This window comes from Microcaecilia unicolor, chromosome 8 (assembly GCF_901765095.1).
Source record: "Microcaecilia unicolor chromosome 8, aMicUni1.1, whole genome shotgun sequence".
Classification (NCBI taxonomy): domain Eukaryota; kingdom Metazoa; phylum Chordata; class Amphibia; order Gymnophiona; family Siphonopidae; genus Microcaecilia; species Microcaecilia unicolor.
This window is the reverse complement of record NC_044038.1, coordinates 161,851,903-161,869,259: the sequence shown is the minus strand read 5'-3', so window position 1 is coordinate 161,869,259 and position 17,357 is coordinate 161,851,903. Positions and strand designations below refer to the sequence as shown.

Below are 17,357 nucleotides of genomic sequence, written 5' to 3'. Positions count from 1 at the left end.
CTGAACACCATCCTGTGCATCCATCCCCAGTCCCCACTGCCAACACCCTCCTCCCAGCACATACACAAACACCCACCCCCACTCCAAGCACAAATATACAGATAATCTTCACCCCCCCCCCAACAACATATACACATCCCTCCACCATATTCATATAGGGGTCCTTTTACTAAGGTGCGCTGAAAAATGTGCAGCGCTGGCGTAGGTGTGTGTTTTGGGCACGTGCAGATCCATTTTTTTAGTGCACCTGTAAAAAAGGCCTTTAAAAAAAAATTTTGCAGAAAATGGACGTGCAGCAAAATAACAATTGGCACACGTCCATTTTGGAGACCTCACCGCTAGCCATTGACTTAGTGGTAAGGTCTCATGCGTTAACCAATCGACCACGCGCGTACAATGACGATTACCGCCCGGTTTCTGCCAACCACCAGAAAATAAAAATTATTTTCCGGCACACGTAGCGGACATGTGTCAAAAATTAAATTACCGCAAGGGCCACATGGTAGCCGGGTGGTAACTCTAAATTGACGGGCGTTGGGCGTGCGTAGGCGCCTACATGGCTTAGTAAGAGGGACCCCTAGCTTCTTACACACACCCCCTCACACGGTATTACAACTCTCTCTACTCACAGTTGCCCCCTTGAGACACGCCCTCCCCACCTCACAGAGAAAAGAAGGAAAACACCAATATATCACACTATAAGCGTTTATTAAATAAATAAATATTCGTTTCACTGGTGTAAGCTGCCTTAAGCAGTTTGTTGTATTGGAAAAACGGAGTGTTAAATCCAATTGTTCTACCCTGCAGGGCCTGCACCCCTCTCCCCGCCTCCATTGCCCTTTCTCGGCGCCTTGTCACCCCCTTTCCCATCCACCCCCAGAGCGAAAGTTTTCAAAGCGCACTGCCGCGGGTTTTCTCTGCAGAGGAGGGGGAGGGGAGGGAAGGGGAAGCGCTGCTGGGGGAGGAGAGAAATGTCAGTGAACTTCTTAACGTGGAAGCAGCGATCGGCGATCGCTGGCCAGGAGAAACATGAGCCGATGAGAAGTGGAAGGAGGCAGCGGAGCAGGCATGAGGTGTGCGGCTGAGGCGTCCGCGGGAGCAGGGCGTCCCCTGCTCTGGGCTCTGCAAATCGACCTCTGGTGGCCGCTGCTGCTGCTGCTCGGAAAGATGCTGTTGCTGGATCAGCCGGGTTACACGCAGGCAGGTAAGGTGCAAGCAGAAGACCTGCAGGTGGGGCCAGAATCTATCGGCTTCATCTTATTTCACGCGTTGCCGGTGTAGTCAAGCATTGCAGAAATAGGATGCCATTTATTTGACTGTCTTCAACTGCTAGGTGCATCACACACTGATTTGTCCTTCTTGCTTTGACCCAGCCCAAAGCACTTGATTATGAGTGTCTCAGTCAGTGCTAGCAGATTGTAATCCACTTTATTTCATTTCATTTTCGTTACTGAATCCCTCGCTGTTCAGATGTCATGGAGAATGGCTTTTAATTTCTTTTCGGAAAGGTTAGTACATGCTTTTTCTAAGACGAGAAAGAAGAAAGAAATCTTTCTTAGCTATGACATCATGCTGTACATAATTTTTTTAAAAAAAATTGACCACGGTTGGACTGTCTCTGCAACAACTGAATTTTTGAACCAGAGATCTCAGATGTCTCAAGACATTTTTAAGCTATTAAACTAAGAATGCATGTAAATGTAGGTGGAGACGGCATCTCTGTTTTGTAGCCATTAAACTGGGAAAGCAGTATATAAAAAATTGATGGATAAATAATGATTATTCATTAAAAACAATAGGCATGAAAATTCTTCTTTTGTCTGAGCAAATATTAGCAATTAAATGTTAATTGAAAGAAGAATTTTTCCCCCTCACTCTGAGGTTTACCACTTCATTGGTTTCACTCAAGTGCAATTTCTCCAGATGGGGCTAATTTTGCAATTTGCACACAATTTCCTGTGTTTAATGTTCTGGTTTTACCTGTTGTCTTATTTTGGTGTGAAGTAGGGAGTACATAAATATAGCAAATGATATAAGATTACATAACATGTACATTTTCAAATTCCGTGTTTGCTGAATGCTACTTTTTCAAAAGTAGTCAAACTAACGCCTGGTGCAGTTGTTTCCAGCTGTATCTGTGCAGCTGTCAGAGGGCTTTTGTTATGTCATCATCATCAATCAAGTAGAAGCAGCTCTGTGACATCATAGGCGCTGCTTTCTCATTTGGAACACTTCCACATATAACATTAATTTAAGAAATCCCTTTATTTAAAAATTCCTAGACATTTCTGCTCAGCTAAATGCTTACTTATGAATTAAGGTTATATAACCAATTTGTCTATCTGTAAAACTCAGTAATCATCATTTATGTAAGGAGGTGATTAAATGTAAGCAGGATCTAGAAAAAAAAGTATGGACAAGTTTCTGAAGGCCAAGTCTATTAATATTTATTAGCTAGGCAGAATGAGTAACAGTAAGTGTCCAGGTGCTATGCAAATGACCTGGACACAGGTGGAGGAGTAGCCTAGTGGTTAGTGCAGCAGACTTTGATCCTGGGAACTGGGTTTGATTCCCACTGCAGCTCCCCCTGACTCTGGGCAAGTTACTTAATCCTCCATTGCCCCAGGTACAAATAAGTATCTGTATATACTATGTAAACCATTTTGAATGTAGTTGCAAAAACCATAGAAAGGTGGTATATCAAGTCCCATTTCTCTTTCTCTTCCCCCTTATATAATACCAACTAGCAGAAAAGTATGCACCATAAAGGCATGCACATGGGTGAAGACTGGGTGGAATATGGGTGGAGCATGTAAATACATACATAAATGATAGCATTCTATTGTTTACATGTGCTCTGGCTAACTTCTAGGTGTGAGTATTTATACCAGGCATAGGGCTGGTGTAAGTGATTGTGATATAAGCACATTTTCTGCCATTTGCACTAATATTCTGTAAAGGTAATTACAGAATATTAGTGCAAATGGCAGAAAATGTGCTTATATCACAATCACCTATATATATATATATATATATATATATATATATATATATATAGAGAGAGAGAGAGAGAGAGAGAGAGAGAGAGAGAGAGAGAGAGAGAGAGAGAGAGAGAGAATGAGAGAATGAATATACTCAAAGCCAATTAACCAGTTGAGAGCCCTGAGGGAATTTTCAGCTACTCTGATCTGGCATGTCCTCTCTAACCACTAAAGTTTATCAATAGAAATCAAACAAAATAAAACATGGAAAAGAAAATAAGATGATACCTTTTTTATTGGACATAACTTAATACATTTCTTGATTAGCTTTCGAAGGTTGCCCTTCTTCGTCAGATCGGAAATAAGCAAATGTGCTAGCTGACAGTGTATATAAGTGAAAACATTCAAGCATTACTATGACAGTCTGACAGGGTGGGAGGATGGGGGTGGGTAGGAGGTATGCATGGGGACATCAAAGCATATCATTGATATTCTAACAGGATGGGTGTGGATAGGTGAGGGGTGGGGTGATCAACAGAGACATACAGCTTTATGGTTTATAATGGGCTAGGAACCCCAGATCCTTGCTAATCAGAAGTAAACTTCCATCACAGACTGAAAAGGAACAGAAGGGCACACTTCCCTGTAATTTATCCAGTTGCAAACTATGCCAAAATATTTCACAGGACCCCAAAGTCATCCACAAAGGAAAGATATTCAACATAAAGGGATCTTTCACTTGCTCATCTTCCAATGTGGTATATATCATTCAGTGTAAAAAATGTAATGAAGGATGCTATATTGGAGAAACAGGCCAGATGCTTAAGACAAGATTCAATTTACATAGACATCACATGAACAATACAGCCAGTAGGGCCCCCACCCCGGTGGGACAGCACTTCACAGAACCAGGACACTGTACCAGTGATTTCACAGTGAGAATACTGAAAGGTAACTTTAAAACCATACAAGAACGTAAGACCTTTGAAGTCAGAATGATTGAATATTTTAACACCCAACAGAAAGGACTTAACAAGGATCTGGGGTTCCTAGCCCATTATAAACCATAAAGCTGTATGTCTCTGTTGATCACCCCACCCCTCACCTATCCACACCCATCCTGTTAGAATATCAATGATATGCTTTGATGTCCCCATGCATACCTCCTACCCACCCCCATCCTCCCACCCTGTCAGACTGTCATAGTAATGCTTGAATGTTTTCACTTATATACACTGTCAGCTAGCACATTTGCTTATTTCCGATCTGACGAAGAAGGGCAACCTTCGAAAGCTAATCAAGAAATGTATTAAGTTATGTCCAATAAAAAAGGTATCATCTTATTTTCTTTTCCATGTTTTATTTTGTTTGATTTCTATTGATAACCTTAAGAGTGGACTAAAACGGCTACCACACTCCACCACTAAAGTTGAAATTGGCTATTGTGTGGGCAGTCCAAAGGCACTTAAATGATCTGGGCTTGACATTTGGGAATGTTATGTACAGCCTGTGCAATTAATCTATTTATGCATTTTTGTTTTAAATAATAATATTGAAATATTTGAATTTAGCACCTAGAGGCTGATCCATATAGAATTTAAGACACTCATTCTTTCTCTTTTTTTTATTGCTGTGATTTTTAAAGCTGTTTTGTGTTCATTAGGAGGTCCCAGTGATGCTGATCATGTTTCAGAATATGAGGTGACAATCCCTCGCTGGCTGGGAACAGGGACCTCAAGGAACAGTGCTCACTACAAGGTGAAGCTTAGTATAGACCACACAGAGGTGTGGAAAACCTCCTTCTCTGTGTGTTTCGTCTTTAACTATCATCAAATCTGTTTCCTCTTACATATTGCAGGTTAACGCTCCTATATTTATTTATTTTAGTTTAGTTTTTGTTTTGGAAAGTTGAAGGAAAGCAATGTTTTAGAAGAATACAAACACAAGTTTTTGTGATTTAAATTTCACTAGCTATTGTTGAGTCCTGAGAAATGGGGAGGCTTCTGTTTTTCTCATTCTCATTTTCCCAGTTTATATATTATCTTCCTTTCCCAGCCAGGTGTCGCAAAGTTCCTTGTTGACTATGAGGGCTGAGGGAAATTTCCTCTGTGATTTACCCTCACAGTACCATTCTTCATTCAGCAGGAGTCACTGCAGTTGTAGCAGTGATCTCTCCCAACCTGGACCTGAGCATGTCACTTCCTCCCATGCATGAGCCCAGATGACACTGTCTGACAGGACATTCGTGCTGAATCACTGGGCTGACTAAAAATTGGAATTAATTCTTCACCTGCTTTAATTCCATGTGACATCATTCAAAGATATCTTAGCATCCCTGCAATGACAAGTCATCTCTCTACAGCAATGAATGTGATCAGGTTCATAGAGTATTATCTACACTCCGGCTGATATTCAGCTTTCAGAAGGCAGGCTGGCTAAGTCCTGCGATCGGCACTGAGCCTAGAAATTCAATGCTGGGCTGTTTCCAGTGACCGACATTGAATATCCGGGGGGGCAGAGGGGGGTGGTAGTTTCAGGTGGTTTAAACTTAACCTGCCAAGTTAATATTCAGCGCTGGCCAGTTAAGTTTATAGCAGCAAAGATAGGACTGTTATTTAGATGATTCTATTTTGTCATTAAACTTAGCTGGCAATATGCTGAATATTTGTGGCTAACCAGTTATATTACGCAATATACCCGGTTAGCCGCTATGCACTAAGCAGCAATATTCAGCAGATATAACTGGCTATCTCACGCAGAATATTACGGCTTAGCTGGTTAAGTGGCCTTTTTACTAAGTCACGTAAGCGTCTATTCACACCCAAAATGTGTCGAGTTACCGCCCGGCTACCGCGTGGCTCTTGCGGTAATTTCATTTTTGGCTTGCATCTGATATGCGCATTTGAAAAATAATTTTTATTTTTGGACCGCGTATCAGGTGTGTGCCAAGTGGCATTTGACATGCGTAGGTCATTACCGCCCAATTACCACATCAGTGTTTACCACTAGGTCAATGGGTGGCAGTAAGGTCGCAAACCCAAAATGGACATAGGGCAATTTTGATTTTGTCGCACGTCCATTTTTTGGCAAAAATTTTAAAAAGGCCTTTTTTACAGGCGGGCTGAAAAATGGTTCGGCACACGCCCAAAACCCATGCCCACACTAACGCAAGCCATTATTCAGCACACCTTTGTAAAAGGACACCTAAGTGTTAAACTAGCCAGGAACCATTCCTGGCTGGTTAAATAGCGCTAGATATTGGCCGACCTCTGTCTACGAGGGGGCCTAATAACCCCCAAACTTCTAAAATTTCAGTAATATCTGAACTGGGGCTACAATGAAAAGGTAATTATACAGAGAAGCACAGTCTCTAAAGATGCATAGTCATTCTTTCTGGGTGACATTTTTTTAAATTGGAATTTCAAGATTTTAATAAAAAAAATCACTATAACAAAGATCCGGGTGGAATTTACACATAGTTTTTGGCTCCTAAATACGACTGGGAGTATATCACATTTCTGCAAATAAAGGAATAAAAATTTTGTCATGCTGAAGTGAGACTGTCTGAATGACCGGAGGGACATTTTACTGCAAAACCTAATCTCCTGCATCAGTAGGCTGCACTGTCACAGAATTACTGCAGTAAGGACCATTAATGTCTGGATTCATGTTATTTGTCTGTATTATTATTTATGTGATTTTGTAATCTGCCTTGGATAAAGATGGACTATAAGTAATTAACCATACCCCTAACTGTAATCATATGTTCAAGATTGTCTCTTAATTTAAAAATGTCTGCCATTGAAAATCTCACTGCAACTGGGTTAAGCCAGGCAATAATGTCTGAGTATAACTTTGCTAAATATTTTTCTGATAAAGACAAGAGGGGACAATTTTCAGATAGCTTGGATAGTTGCAGAGGTTGTGGTTGCTTTTAATGATAAAAGTTACTGCATAACTATCACATCCTACTTTCAAAACTTTCATGTGTTCATGTTGGGTTTCCCACTCCCAACCCAAGCCTGCTTCCAGGAATGTGTCTTCAAACCCAGCTAATAGAATGTGCACTATGAAAACCCACATAACGTTTATTTATTCATTGGTATGTCTATCCCACATTTGCTGAAAAGTAATATCAGTTCAATGTGGCTTTACAAATACACATAGAATCAAGAAAAAGTGAACAGTTGTTTTAATGCTTTTAGAGCAGTTTGTAACAGATACTTTATTTTAAGAACTATATTTAATTTTTAGACAGTTAATTGGCATCCTGTGATAGGAACTTTTTGAATAAAAAGGCTTTTAAAGATTTCCAGAATAGTAGGTAATTATTTGTATGTCTCATTCCCTTTGGGAGTGTATTCCACCGTTTTGTGGCTAGGTAAGGGAAGCCGCTAGTGAGAGTTGATTTGAATCTGATATACTTCCAATTGGGGAAATGGAGAATAAGAAAGTATCTAGTGCCTGGTATGGCATTTCTTGTAGGAAGGTCTCTCAAATTAAGCATGTGGCTCGGTGCCATCCCATAGAGGGGTCTTTTTACAAAGGTGCAGTAGCATTTGTAGTGTGCTCTAATGATTATCGCATGATTATCTCTAGCGTTTAGCACACACTTATTTTTAGCATGCACTAAAAATGCTGTTGCGCCTTTGTAAAAGGTCCCCATAATATTTTGAATACAAATTTAAAAAACAGATATGGCTTTTATTGGAAGTCAGTGTAATCTTATTAATAGTGGAGATGCCCGTTCAAATTTAGCAGCATTGTAAATCAGCCGTTCAGCTGTGTTCTCAGTTTTTTAGACAGGCAGAGGCAGACCATATACCCAGCTAAATAGTTTTATCCTCTATATGGGAGAAATCCATATGGGAAAGATTAAAAAGGGCAATTCTATAAAGGGCACCTACATTTAGGCATCATTTGCACACAATTAATTAATTAATTTTTATTTATTAGGATTTATTTAACGCCTTTTAGAAATAATTCACTCAAGGTGGTTTACAGTAAGAATAAATCAAACATAAGAAATAGACAATTACAGCAATAAAGTTATTCATATAACAATACAAAGTATGGCATAGTATATACTACTTACAGTGTCAACACAATACGTAATAGAACATTTTAATAGAGAGTGTAGGGTATAAGCAAAGATGGAACACATAGAGAGTAAGAGGACTAATTTAAAGAAAGGTGCACATGAGGTCAGAGAGATGGTTAAATGTTATCGCAGCTAGGGTAGGAGTGGATAAAGTTGTCCTGCTGCAGTATGTGCAACCTGTGTCACTCCTTGTGTATGTGTGAGACTAAGAAGTTAAGGGTCCTTTTACTAAGCTGTGGCAAAATGTGGCCTGAGGTGGGAAAGTTTCAATGGGTCAGGAAAAGGGCCTGCGGTAAAATTGAAATCAGCACGCACCTATTTACGGCCTGAGCCCTTAACGCCACCCATTCATCTAGCGGTAAGAGCTCATGCACTACACATGCGATGACTGGTCAGTGTAAGCCAACTGTTGATTAATGCCAGAAACACCACATGTGGTATGAAATAAAAAAATAATTTGTCCTGGCGGTATGGGTGAACGCCATATCCGAAATTACCACCAGGGGGCACACTAGGCTGGTGGTAGCCTCATTTTGGCACATGCTGCATTCACGTAGAGCCTACTGCGCCTTTGTAAAAGGGCTCCTTAGTTATTCTTCTATTAAAGGCCTGGATGAAGAGCCAAGCTTTCATCTGCTTCCTGAAGTAGAGATAGTCTTATGTTAAGCGGAGCCCTTCAGGGTGGGGTCTACTCTGGAGAAGGCTCGCTTGGGGGTATCACGTCATGTAATATCTTTTGGAGAGGGTGTGGTTAGGGATACCCCTTGGGAAGACCTTACTGTCCTTGGAGGTGTGTAGTTTATAGAATAGGCATACCTATGTGCGTAAATAACATCACCAATTGGCATTTATACTCATAGATGCTAGGTGTTACTCTATAAATGGTGTACCTAAGTTGCATAGGGCTAAATTCAGTAAAGGATGCTCAAATATGGATACCAAAAAAAAAAAAATGAGTGCTAAGCGCTAATTTACAAATGGTGCTCCGAGTTGGGTGCTGTTTATAGAAAAGCACAATGATTTATACCAACTGAAACCTGGTGTAAATCCTCACACCTTATTCTATAACACTGTGCACAAATTCTAGGAGTTCCACTGACCTACCAATGCCTCTCCCACGGCCATCCTTTTGGATGCGTGCTTAAAAATGTATGTGTTGTAACCAGGTCTCCCTTCCAGGTGGGAGCCGGGGTTGACCCTGCTTAGCTTTCACTGGCTTCCGTCTGCTTTCCTAGCCAGCCACCGCACTTTCATTTGCTCTCCCTCTCCACCTTGCCAGCTGCTGAGAAAATCAGTCCCACTCCAGCAGAAAGAGCAATCCAAGTTCTTTATTGTTACAGATGTCAGCCTTGTCTAAACACCTCCAACTATCAGCAAACTTTAATCCATTTTCAATTACAGGCTTTTGTTTTAAATTCTCCCTCCCCAAACCTCCAGCCACACTATCTTCACCGCAGATAGTTTTGGAGATTTAGCTGGAACCACCTCCTCTCTCACCTCCTACAGTTTTAAGTTCCCCCAAAATGCACATGCCTTTCTGTCTTAAAACCCTTCCCCCCCCCTTTCACAGCACTACCTCTTGGGAACAGCCAATATGGTAGCAAGTTGTGCTTTCCAGTTGCTCCCCCACTGCTTTGCTCCCAGCTTCCCCCAACTCCACAACCGGGGCAATGCTGAGGCCACAAAAGCTCTCACCCTGTCTGCACGGGTTAGAGCCAAACCACCCACCTCCATACATTCCCCTTTACCTTCTCCTTCTACCTCTACTTTATTCCACTCCATCTCCTCCTCCTCCCCAAGCTCCACCAGCTGTTCCCCATCTCCAGGATCAGACCTCATCTCCCAATCAGTCATTCCACCCTCCCCCTCCTGAGAGTTCAGCTGACTCTGCACTGGCTTCTGGGGAGTGTAGTTTTTCTCCTGCATTACAGCTTTCCCTGGCAGTTTGATCCCTAGAGGGCGCCCTGCTCTCCTAGCTGGGCTGAATGACCGGGGATGATGCCGGCTGAAAGAACCACTATCCCCTCTCCCTCGTACCAGCCCTCCAGAGTGCTCACAGTGTGTATCTTTATAGAATACTGATTAGAAAGGTGCGTGCATAAATTCAAATTGATGCCAATTAGTGCCAATTATTGTTAGCGCCAAATTAGTGGCGCTCATTGGCTCATTATCCAGTTAAATTGTGCATAAAAATTGGGCATGTGCCCAAGTCTGCTCACGCAATTTTGAGCACCGTATATAGAATTTGGGGGGTAGTGCAGAACTGCAACGGGAGCGTTAACATTGGAGGAGCATGGGTGTGTCCTGGGCATGTCACCTAGTGATGCGCACAATTTATAGAATGCTGTCATTTGCGCGTACTACAAGGCACACCTGCCATTGTCATGTCATAAGCAGGGGTGTAGCCAGACCGGCGGGAGGGGGGTCCAGAGCCCGAGGTGAGGGGGCACATTTTAGCCCCCCCTGGCGCTGCCACCCCCCATTTTTGACACCCCCCGCCGCTGCCGCCGCCACCACCACCAACTTTGACTCCCCTCCTGCCGACGACCTTCTCGACCCCCCCTCCTGCCGCCAACCCTCCCCCGCCGCCGCCTACCTTTGCTGGCGGAGGACCCCAACCCCCACCAGCCGAGGTCCTCTTCTTCTGGCGAAAGACTTCGTTCTGTTTCTGTTACGTGCAGGACGTCAGACTCACAGAAACAGAGCAAAGCCTTGCGCCGGAAGAAAAGGACCTCGGCTGGTAGGGGTTAGGGTTCCCTGCCAGCAAAGGTAGCCGACGGCGCGGGGCATTGGCGGTGGGAGGGGGGTCGAGAGAGTGGTCAGCAGGGGGTCTAGGGCCAAATCTACGGGGGGCCCAGGCCCCCGTGGCCCCACGTAGCTACGCCACTGGTCATAAGTTACTGCGTCTACCATTATGTATGTTAAAGTGGATGTATGCCATTATTCTATAATGATTTAGGTGCACCCTGAAACCATTATTGAATTGGTACCAAGCGTGCCTCTTTGTGACACCAAACATTAAGCATCACTTTACAGAATTGCCAGCTTAGTGTGCAGCAGAATCTCAAGTGGCCAATCATTTCAGCCTTTCCCAGCCTGCATGAAACTCTGGTTATAACTCAGCTCTCAGGCTGTAGGTCTTTAGTCTCATGTATTAATTGCTATAAATCTGGAGTTTCTGCTGTTTGTAAGTAGCACATGGTATCTTGCATTCATTTAGCATCCACTCCGGGCTCAAGTCCAGGTAACAGCAGAAGGGAGAGACATCATCCTTGATCTTGAGAAGAATGAGTAAGTATCCAATAATCTTGTATATTAAAAAAAAATGGACTGAGACAATAAGTACTGCATACACATGAGTACTATACAGGCTGAACTCTGTAACATCCACAGTATAGATCACCAGCTGTGTCAGCAATCTGCTTAGGACCAGGATTGTGTGCACTGCTAGTGGAAGACTCAGAATTAAAACCGAGAGCAGTTCTTGTGGTCGTGATTTTATTTATTTATTAGGATTTGTTTACCACCTTTTTGAAGGAATTCACTCAAGGCGGTGTACAGCAAATATAAATCAAACATAAGCCATAGACAGTTACAGCAGTAACAATATTCAAACAACAATACAAAGTATGGTATAGTATGTTACATTATAATGTCACAATAAAACATTTTAATAGTCAGCATAGGGTGTAAGCAAACATGGAACATATAGATAGATAAGATGGAGTAAGAAAATAAGGGACTAGTTAAAGAGAATTGCATTGAGGTCAGAAAGATGCTTGAATATAATCTTACCTAGGGTAGGAGTGGATAAACATGTCCTGTGATAATAGCGAGTGTATCAGTAGCATTTGTTGAGAGAGCTGGAACGAGATCTTCTATTTCTATTCTATTTAGCATTTCTATAGCGCTACAAGGCATACGCAGCGCTGCACAAACATAGAAGAAAGACAGTCCCTGCTCAAAGAGCTTACAATCTAATAGACAAAACAATTAATGTGAACGGGAAGGAAGAAAGGAGGGTAGGTGGAGGCGAGTGATTACGAGTCAAAAGCAATGTTAAAGAGGTGGGCTTTCAGTCTAGATTTAAAGGTGGCCAAGGATGGGGCAAGACGTAGGGGCTCAGGAAGTTTATTTCAGGCGTAGGGTGCAGCGAGACAGAAGGCGCGAAGTCTGGAGTTGGCAGTAGTGGAGAAGGGAACAGATAAGAAGGATTTATCCATGGAGCGGAGTGCACGGGAAGGGGTGTAGGGAAGGACGAGTGTGGAGAGATACTGGGGAGCAGCAGAGTGAGTACATTTATAGGTTAGTAGAAGAAGTTTGAACAGGATGCGAAAACGGATAGGGAGCCAGTGAAGGGTCTTGAGGAGAGGGGTAGTATGAGCAGGGCTTTTTTTGAGGGGGTACTTGGGGGTACTGAGTACCGGCACCTTTTCCATTGTCTGCTAAAATTGACCCATGGACCCCACGTTTTAATGAAAGAGCTCAGGCTCTACACATCAATTCTGCCTTGTCATAGATTCTGTGAACGTTTGCAGGGGGTTTGAATATTGTGGGGTGGGTCCCTCAGTGATCACTCCACCCCTGAAGGGTGGCCTGGCATTTGAGTACCAGCACCTTTTTCGCAAGAAAAAATGCACTGAGTATGAGTAAAGCGACCCTGGCGGAAGACGAGACGGGCAGCAGAGTTTTGAACTGACTGGAGGGGGGAGAGGTGATTAAGTGGGAGGCCAGCAAGAAGCAGATTGCAGTAGTCTAAACGAGAGGTGACAAGGGTGTGGATGAGGGTTTTGGTAGAGTGCTCGGAAAGAAAGGGGCGGATTTTACGGATGTTGTAAAGAAAGAAACCTTTCTGTTCATCTAATGCTTATGTGTGGAACAAAGAGATCTTGCTCAGATTGTGATGTCATAGTTTGTTAGTAAGGTATTTTGACTGTGAAAGAACTCGTTGGGCTGTGTAACGGTTCTCTATTTGGTTGATGGTACCATCTGGATTTGTAATAGTGGCCAGATTCTGTTACTTTATATTTTTTTAACTAACTTGCTGTCCTATTAGTTTTAGTTGCTGAATGAAAAACAACATAAGTGTTGGTTTAAAAAATATACCTTTGTTTTATATTGACTTAAAAGGTTTCTGTCAGGTGGTCTTTCAAGGTGCCACAACTCAGGGGACAATGGTGTGAAATCAAATTAAAGAGCAGCAGAGCAATAACTTACATGAATCCTGCCAACTTAAGTATAGCTTCTGGGCATGCAAGGGGCAATTCTATACAGTGCTTCCTAAGTATAGATGTGATTAAGAAGCATGCTGAGCATCAGTTCAATAATGGTGTTAAGGCATGCCCAACTCATTATAGAACAGTACGCAAAGCTGTGTTGGTGCGTGACACAGTCACGACAGCTTATGCCTTGCAATGCATGCATCTGATACTATTCTATAAGATGTGTGCATTGCTAGGCAGAATGCCCATGACATCCCCATGAGCTGGATTTTATAAATGGCACTCCAAATTAGGTGCTAGAAAAAAAATCAGCACTTAGTGCTATTCTGTAAAGGGAAAGGGAAATGGGACTTGATATACCGCCTTTCTGAGATTTTTGCAACTACATTCAAAGCGGTTTACATATATTCAGGTACTTATTTTGTATCAGGGGCATTGGAGGGTTAAGTGACTTGCCCAGAGTCACAAGGAGCTGCAGTGGGAATCAGACTCAGTTCCCCAGGATCAAAGTCCACTGCAGTAACCACTAGGCTACTCCTCCACTAGCAACATTCCATGTAGAAGCCTGCCCTTGCAGATCAGCAATGCGGCCGCACAGGCTTCTGTTTCTGTGAGTCTGACGTCCTGCACAGAAACAGAAGCCTGTGCAGCTGCGTTGCTGATCTGCAAGGGCAGGTTTCTACATGGAATGTTGCTAGTGGAATAGCAACATTCCATGTAGAATCTCAAATAGGGAAAGGGGAAATAGGACTTGACACATTTCTGAAGTTTTTGCAACTATATTCAAAGCAGTTTACATATATTCAGGTACTTATTTTGTACCAGGGGCAATGGAGGGTTAGGTGACTTGCCCAGAGTCACAAGGAGCTGCAGTGGGAATTGAACTCAGTTCCACAGGATCAAGGTCCACTGCACTAACCACTAGGCTACTCATCCACTCCTTAAGGGTACGCACCCTTAATAAACTAGTGCTTAAGTGCGGATCTCGTGCCTAAGTATGGGTGCAAGACCTATGCCTGCTGAAACCTGGTGTAAATGCTGGTTCACTGACCCAGTGTTCTGTAATTTTATTTATTTATTTACAGCACTTATATCCCACAATTTCCCACCCAAGGGTAGACCCAATGTTGATTACAACAATCTACATAAACATACAGCAGGCAAGGTCAAAACAATTAATGTTCTAGAAGTATAATGGGAAAGGGCAGAAGTGAGGTGAAGAGAAAGAGAAAAAGCAGAGGTGGTAATATGACAGCGGGGAAGACAGTTCAGAAGTTAGAGATGCCAGACGGTAGTGGTGTATACGCTTTGCCGAATAGAAAGGTCTTGAGGCGCTTTTTGAAGGTAGGATGATCAGTGGTGAATTTCACTAGCTTAGGTAGATCATTCCAGAGATGGGCACTAGTGCAGGAGAAAGTTGATGCGTAGGTTCTTTTGTATTTAAGTCCAGAATATACTGGGTAATGGAGGTTTAAGTACAATCACGCAGACTTGTGTGTGTTCCTTGGTGGCAAGTTGATCAAGGTGTCCATGTATGCTGGGGCTTCGCCGTAGATGATTTTATGTACTAGGGCGCAAATTTTAAAAGTGATACGGTCCTTGACGGGAAGCCAGTGCAGTTTCTCTCGCAATGGTCTTGCACTTTCAAATCTAGTTGCACCATAAATTAGCCTGGCAGCAGTATTCTGAGCCATCTGTAGTTTTTTCAGGAGCACATCTCTGCACCCTGAATAGATGCCATTGCAATAGTCAAGGCGGCTAAGGACCAGTGATTGCACTAAAGTGCGAAAGACACCTCTAGGAAAGTATGGTTTTATACGTTTAAGTTTCCAAAGAGTGAAGAACATGCTTCTGACGGTAGAAGTCGTATGCTGCTCTAGCGTAAGGTTTAGATCAACTATCACTCTTAAGATTTTCAGGGATTCAGAGATGGGGAGGGTAAGCTCTGGAGTAATTAAAGCTTGTGGGGCGTATTTGCTATAAGGGGAGGAGAGAATGAGGCAATGGGTTTTCTCAGTATTGAGCCTTAGCTGAAAGGAGTTGGCCCAGTTAAGCATAGTTTGTAGTCCGAGACGTATTTCCGCATGGATCTCGCTAAGGTCAGTTGAAAAAGGAATAGAGATTGTGATGTCGTCGGCATAAATAAATGGGTTTAGATATGCACTATGGGAGCTAGGCACACTGCCTTATAGAATAACGCGCAGCCAGATTCACGTGCAATTTTATTGGTGCCAATTAACACCAATAATTGTTGGCACCCAATTATTGCCATTAATTGGTTCATTAACCAAGTAAGTTGCACGTGCATCTCAGGATTGCACCCAAATTATGATGTGTAAGATTGGATGACCTTTATAGAATCTGGGGCATATCTTGGTACACACCATCCCCCAAATTCTATAAAAGTTGCTAAAAATTGAGTGCGTAAATTTGGGCGCATGCCCAGTTTGCATATGCAATTTATTTGAACAATGAGCTAATTAGCACCAATAATTGGCTTAATAACCAATTTTTGGCACTAATTAGATTTAATTGAAATATATGCATGTAAATTTAGGCACAAGTTCAAAAAGGGGGTGCAGAAATGAGAGGGTCATGGGCAGAACAGAGGCATTCCTAAAATTAAGGTGTGCTATAGAATAAGATGGAAATGTCTAATTTAGGTGCGTACATTTGTACCACATTTTAGTTGGTGCAAATGGCCACACCTAAAGTTAGCTGCGATTCCTGGGTGTAAGCGCTAATCTATAAACTTCGCCTAACTTTAAGTGCGGTTTATAGAATAGTGCTTTTTTCAGTGCCAAATGTTTTGGTGCCATATATAGAATTCAGCCCCATGTGACTCGTATGCCAATTTTATAGACTAGCGCCTAGCGCATACACACATAAATGTCAATTTGTGATGTCATTCACGTGCATAACTATGCCTATTCTATAAAGTAGTGGCGCAGTTGGTTCTTAAATTTAGGCACCCTTTATAGAAATGCTCTTCACGGGGTTATTTCTCATTTGGACTATTGTAACTCCCTTCTTGCAGGCCTGCCTTTACAGAGTATAAAACGTTTACAATTTATCCAATCAACAGCAGTCAAATTACTTCATAACGCACAATGTTTTGATCATGTCACTCCTCTTCTGATTTCTGAACACTGGCTTCCTATTTCCTCCCGAATACAATTCAAGATTCTACTGTTGGTATATAAATCTAGGTCCCCTTCTGCCCCTCTCGGTCTGACCAGGTATCTTATTCCCTACTCAGGGCCGTGCCGATGCGGTAAGCGAGGTAAGCGCCGCAGGGGGGCGCCCACCTCTGGAGGGCGCCGCCGCGGTGCTTACCCTCGCCCCGCGCCGCAAAGGCCTTTAAATATTTTACCTGGGTCGCAGCAGCGTCAGTGAAAGCGCTGCCGACCAGCAAGGGCGGGGCGGGGCGGGGCGGTCCGCCCCGAGTGTCATCAGAAAGGGGGGTGCCGCCGCTCCCGCTGCTCTTCTTCCTGGCAGCCCCTCCCCCGCACCAGCCCTTTAAAAATAAATTGCCGACGCGAATAGCGAGCGCAGCACCTCGTGTGCAAGTAAAAGAAGCGGATCCGATTATCTCATTGGGCCTTCCCTCACTGTCCCGCCCTCCTCTGACGCAACTTCCTATTTCCTCTAGGGCGGGACAGTGAAGGAAGGCCCAATGAGATGATCGGATCCGCTTCTTTTACTTGCACACGAGGTGCTGCGCTCCCTATCGCGTCGGCAATTTATTTTTAAAGACCGGGTGGCAGGGAGAAGACGAGGCAGGGTGAGGGTGGGGGACAGATGGGGTGAGGGTGGGGGGGACTCGGATAGCAGAAGGGACTGGGTGGGAGACAGATGGGGTGAAGGGGACTCGGATGGGCAGAAGGGACTGGGTGGGAGACAGATGGGGTGAGGGTGGGGGGCACTTGGATAGCAGAAGGGACTGGGTGGGAGCCAGATGGGGTGAGGGGGACTCGGATGGGCAGAAGGGACTGGGTGGGAGACAGGGTGAGGGTGGGGGCACTTGGATAGCAGAAGGGACTGGGTGGGAGA

General features: G+C 43.4%; 1 protein-coding gene across 1 annotated transcript in view; it reads left to right on the top strand.

The window, feature by feature from the left end:
- Positions 1-1,045: 1,045 nt before the first annotated feature.
- ADAM19 (ADAM metallopeptidase domain 19) overlaps positions 1,046-17,357 on the top strand; it is a 112,890-nt gene continuing 96,578 nt past the window's right edge. The window contains exons 1-3 of the mRNA XM_030213099.1: positions 1,046-1,204; positions 4,645-4,739; positions 11,303-11,373. Of these exons, the coding sequence (XP_030068959.1) occupies positions 1,069-1,204; positions 4,645-4,739; positions 11,303-11,373 (302 nt within the window). The 5' untranslated portion in view covers positions 1,046-1,068. The remainder of the gene's footprint in view (positions 1,205-4,644; positions 4,740-11,302; positions 11,374-17,357) is intronic.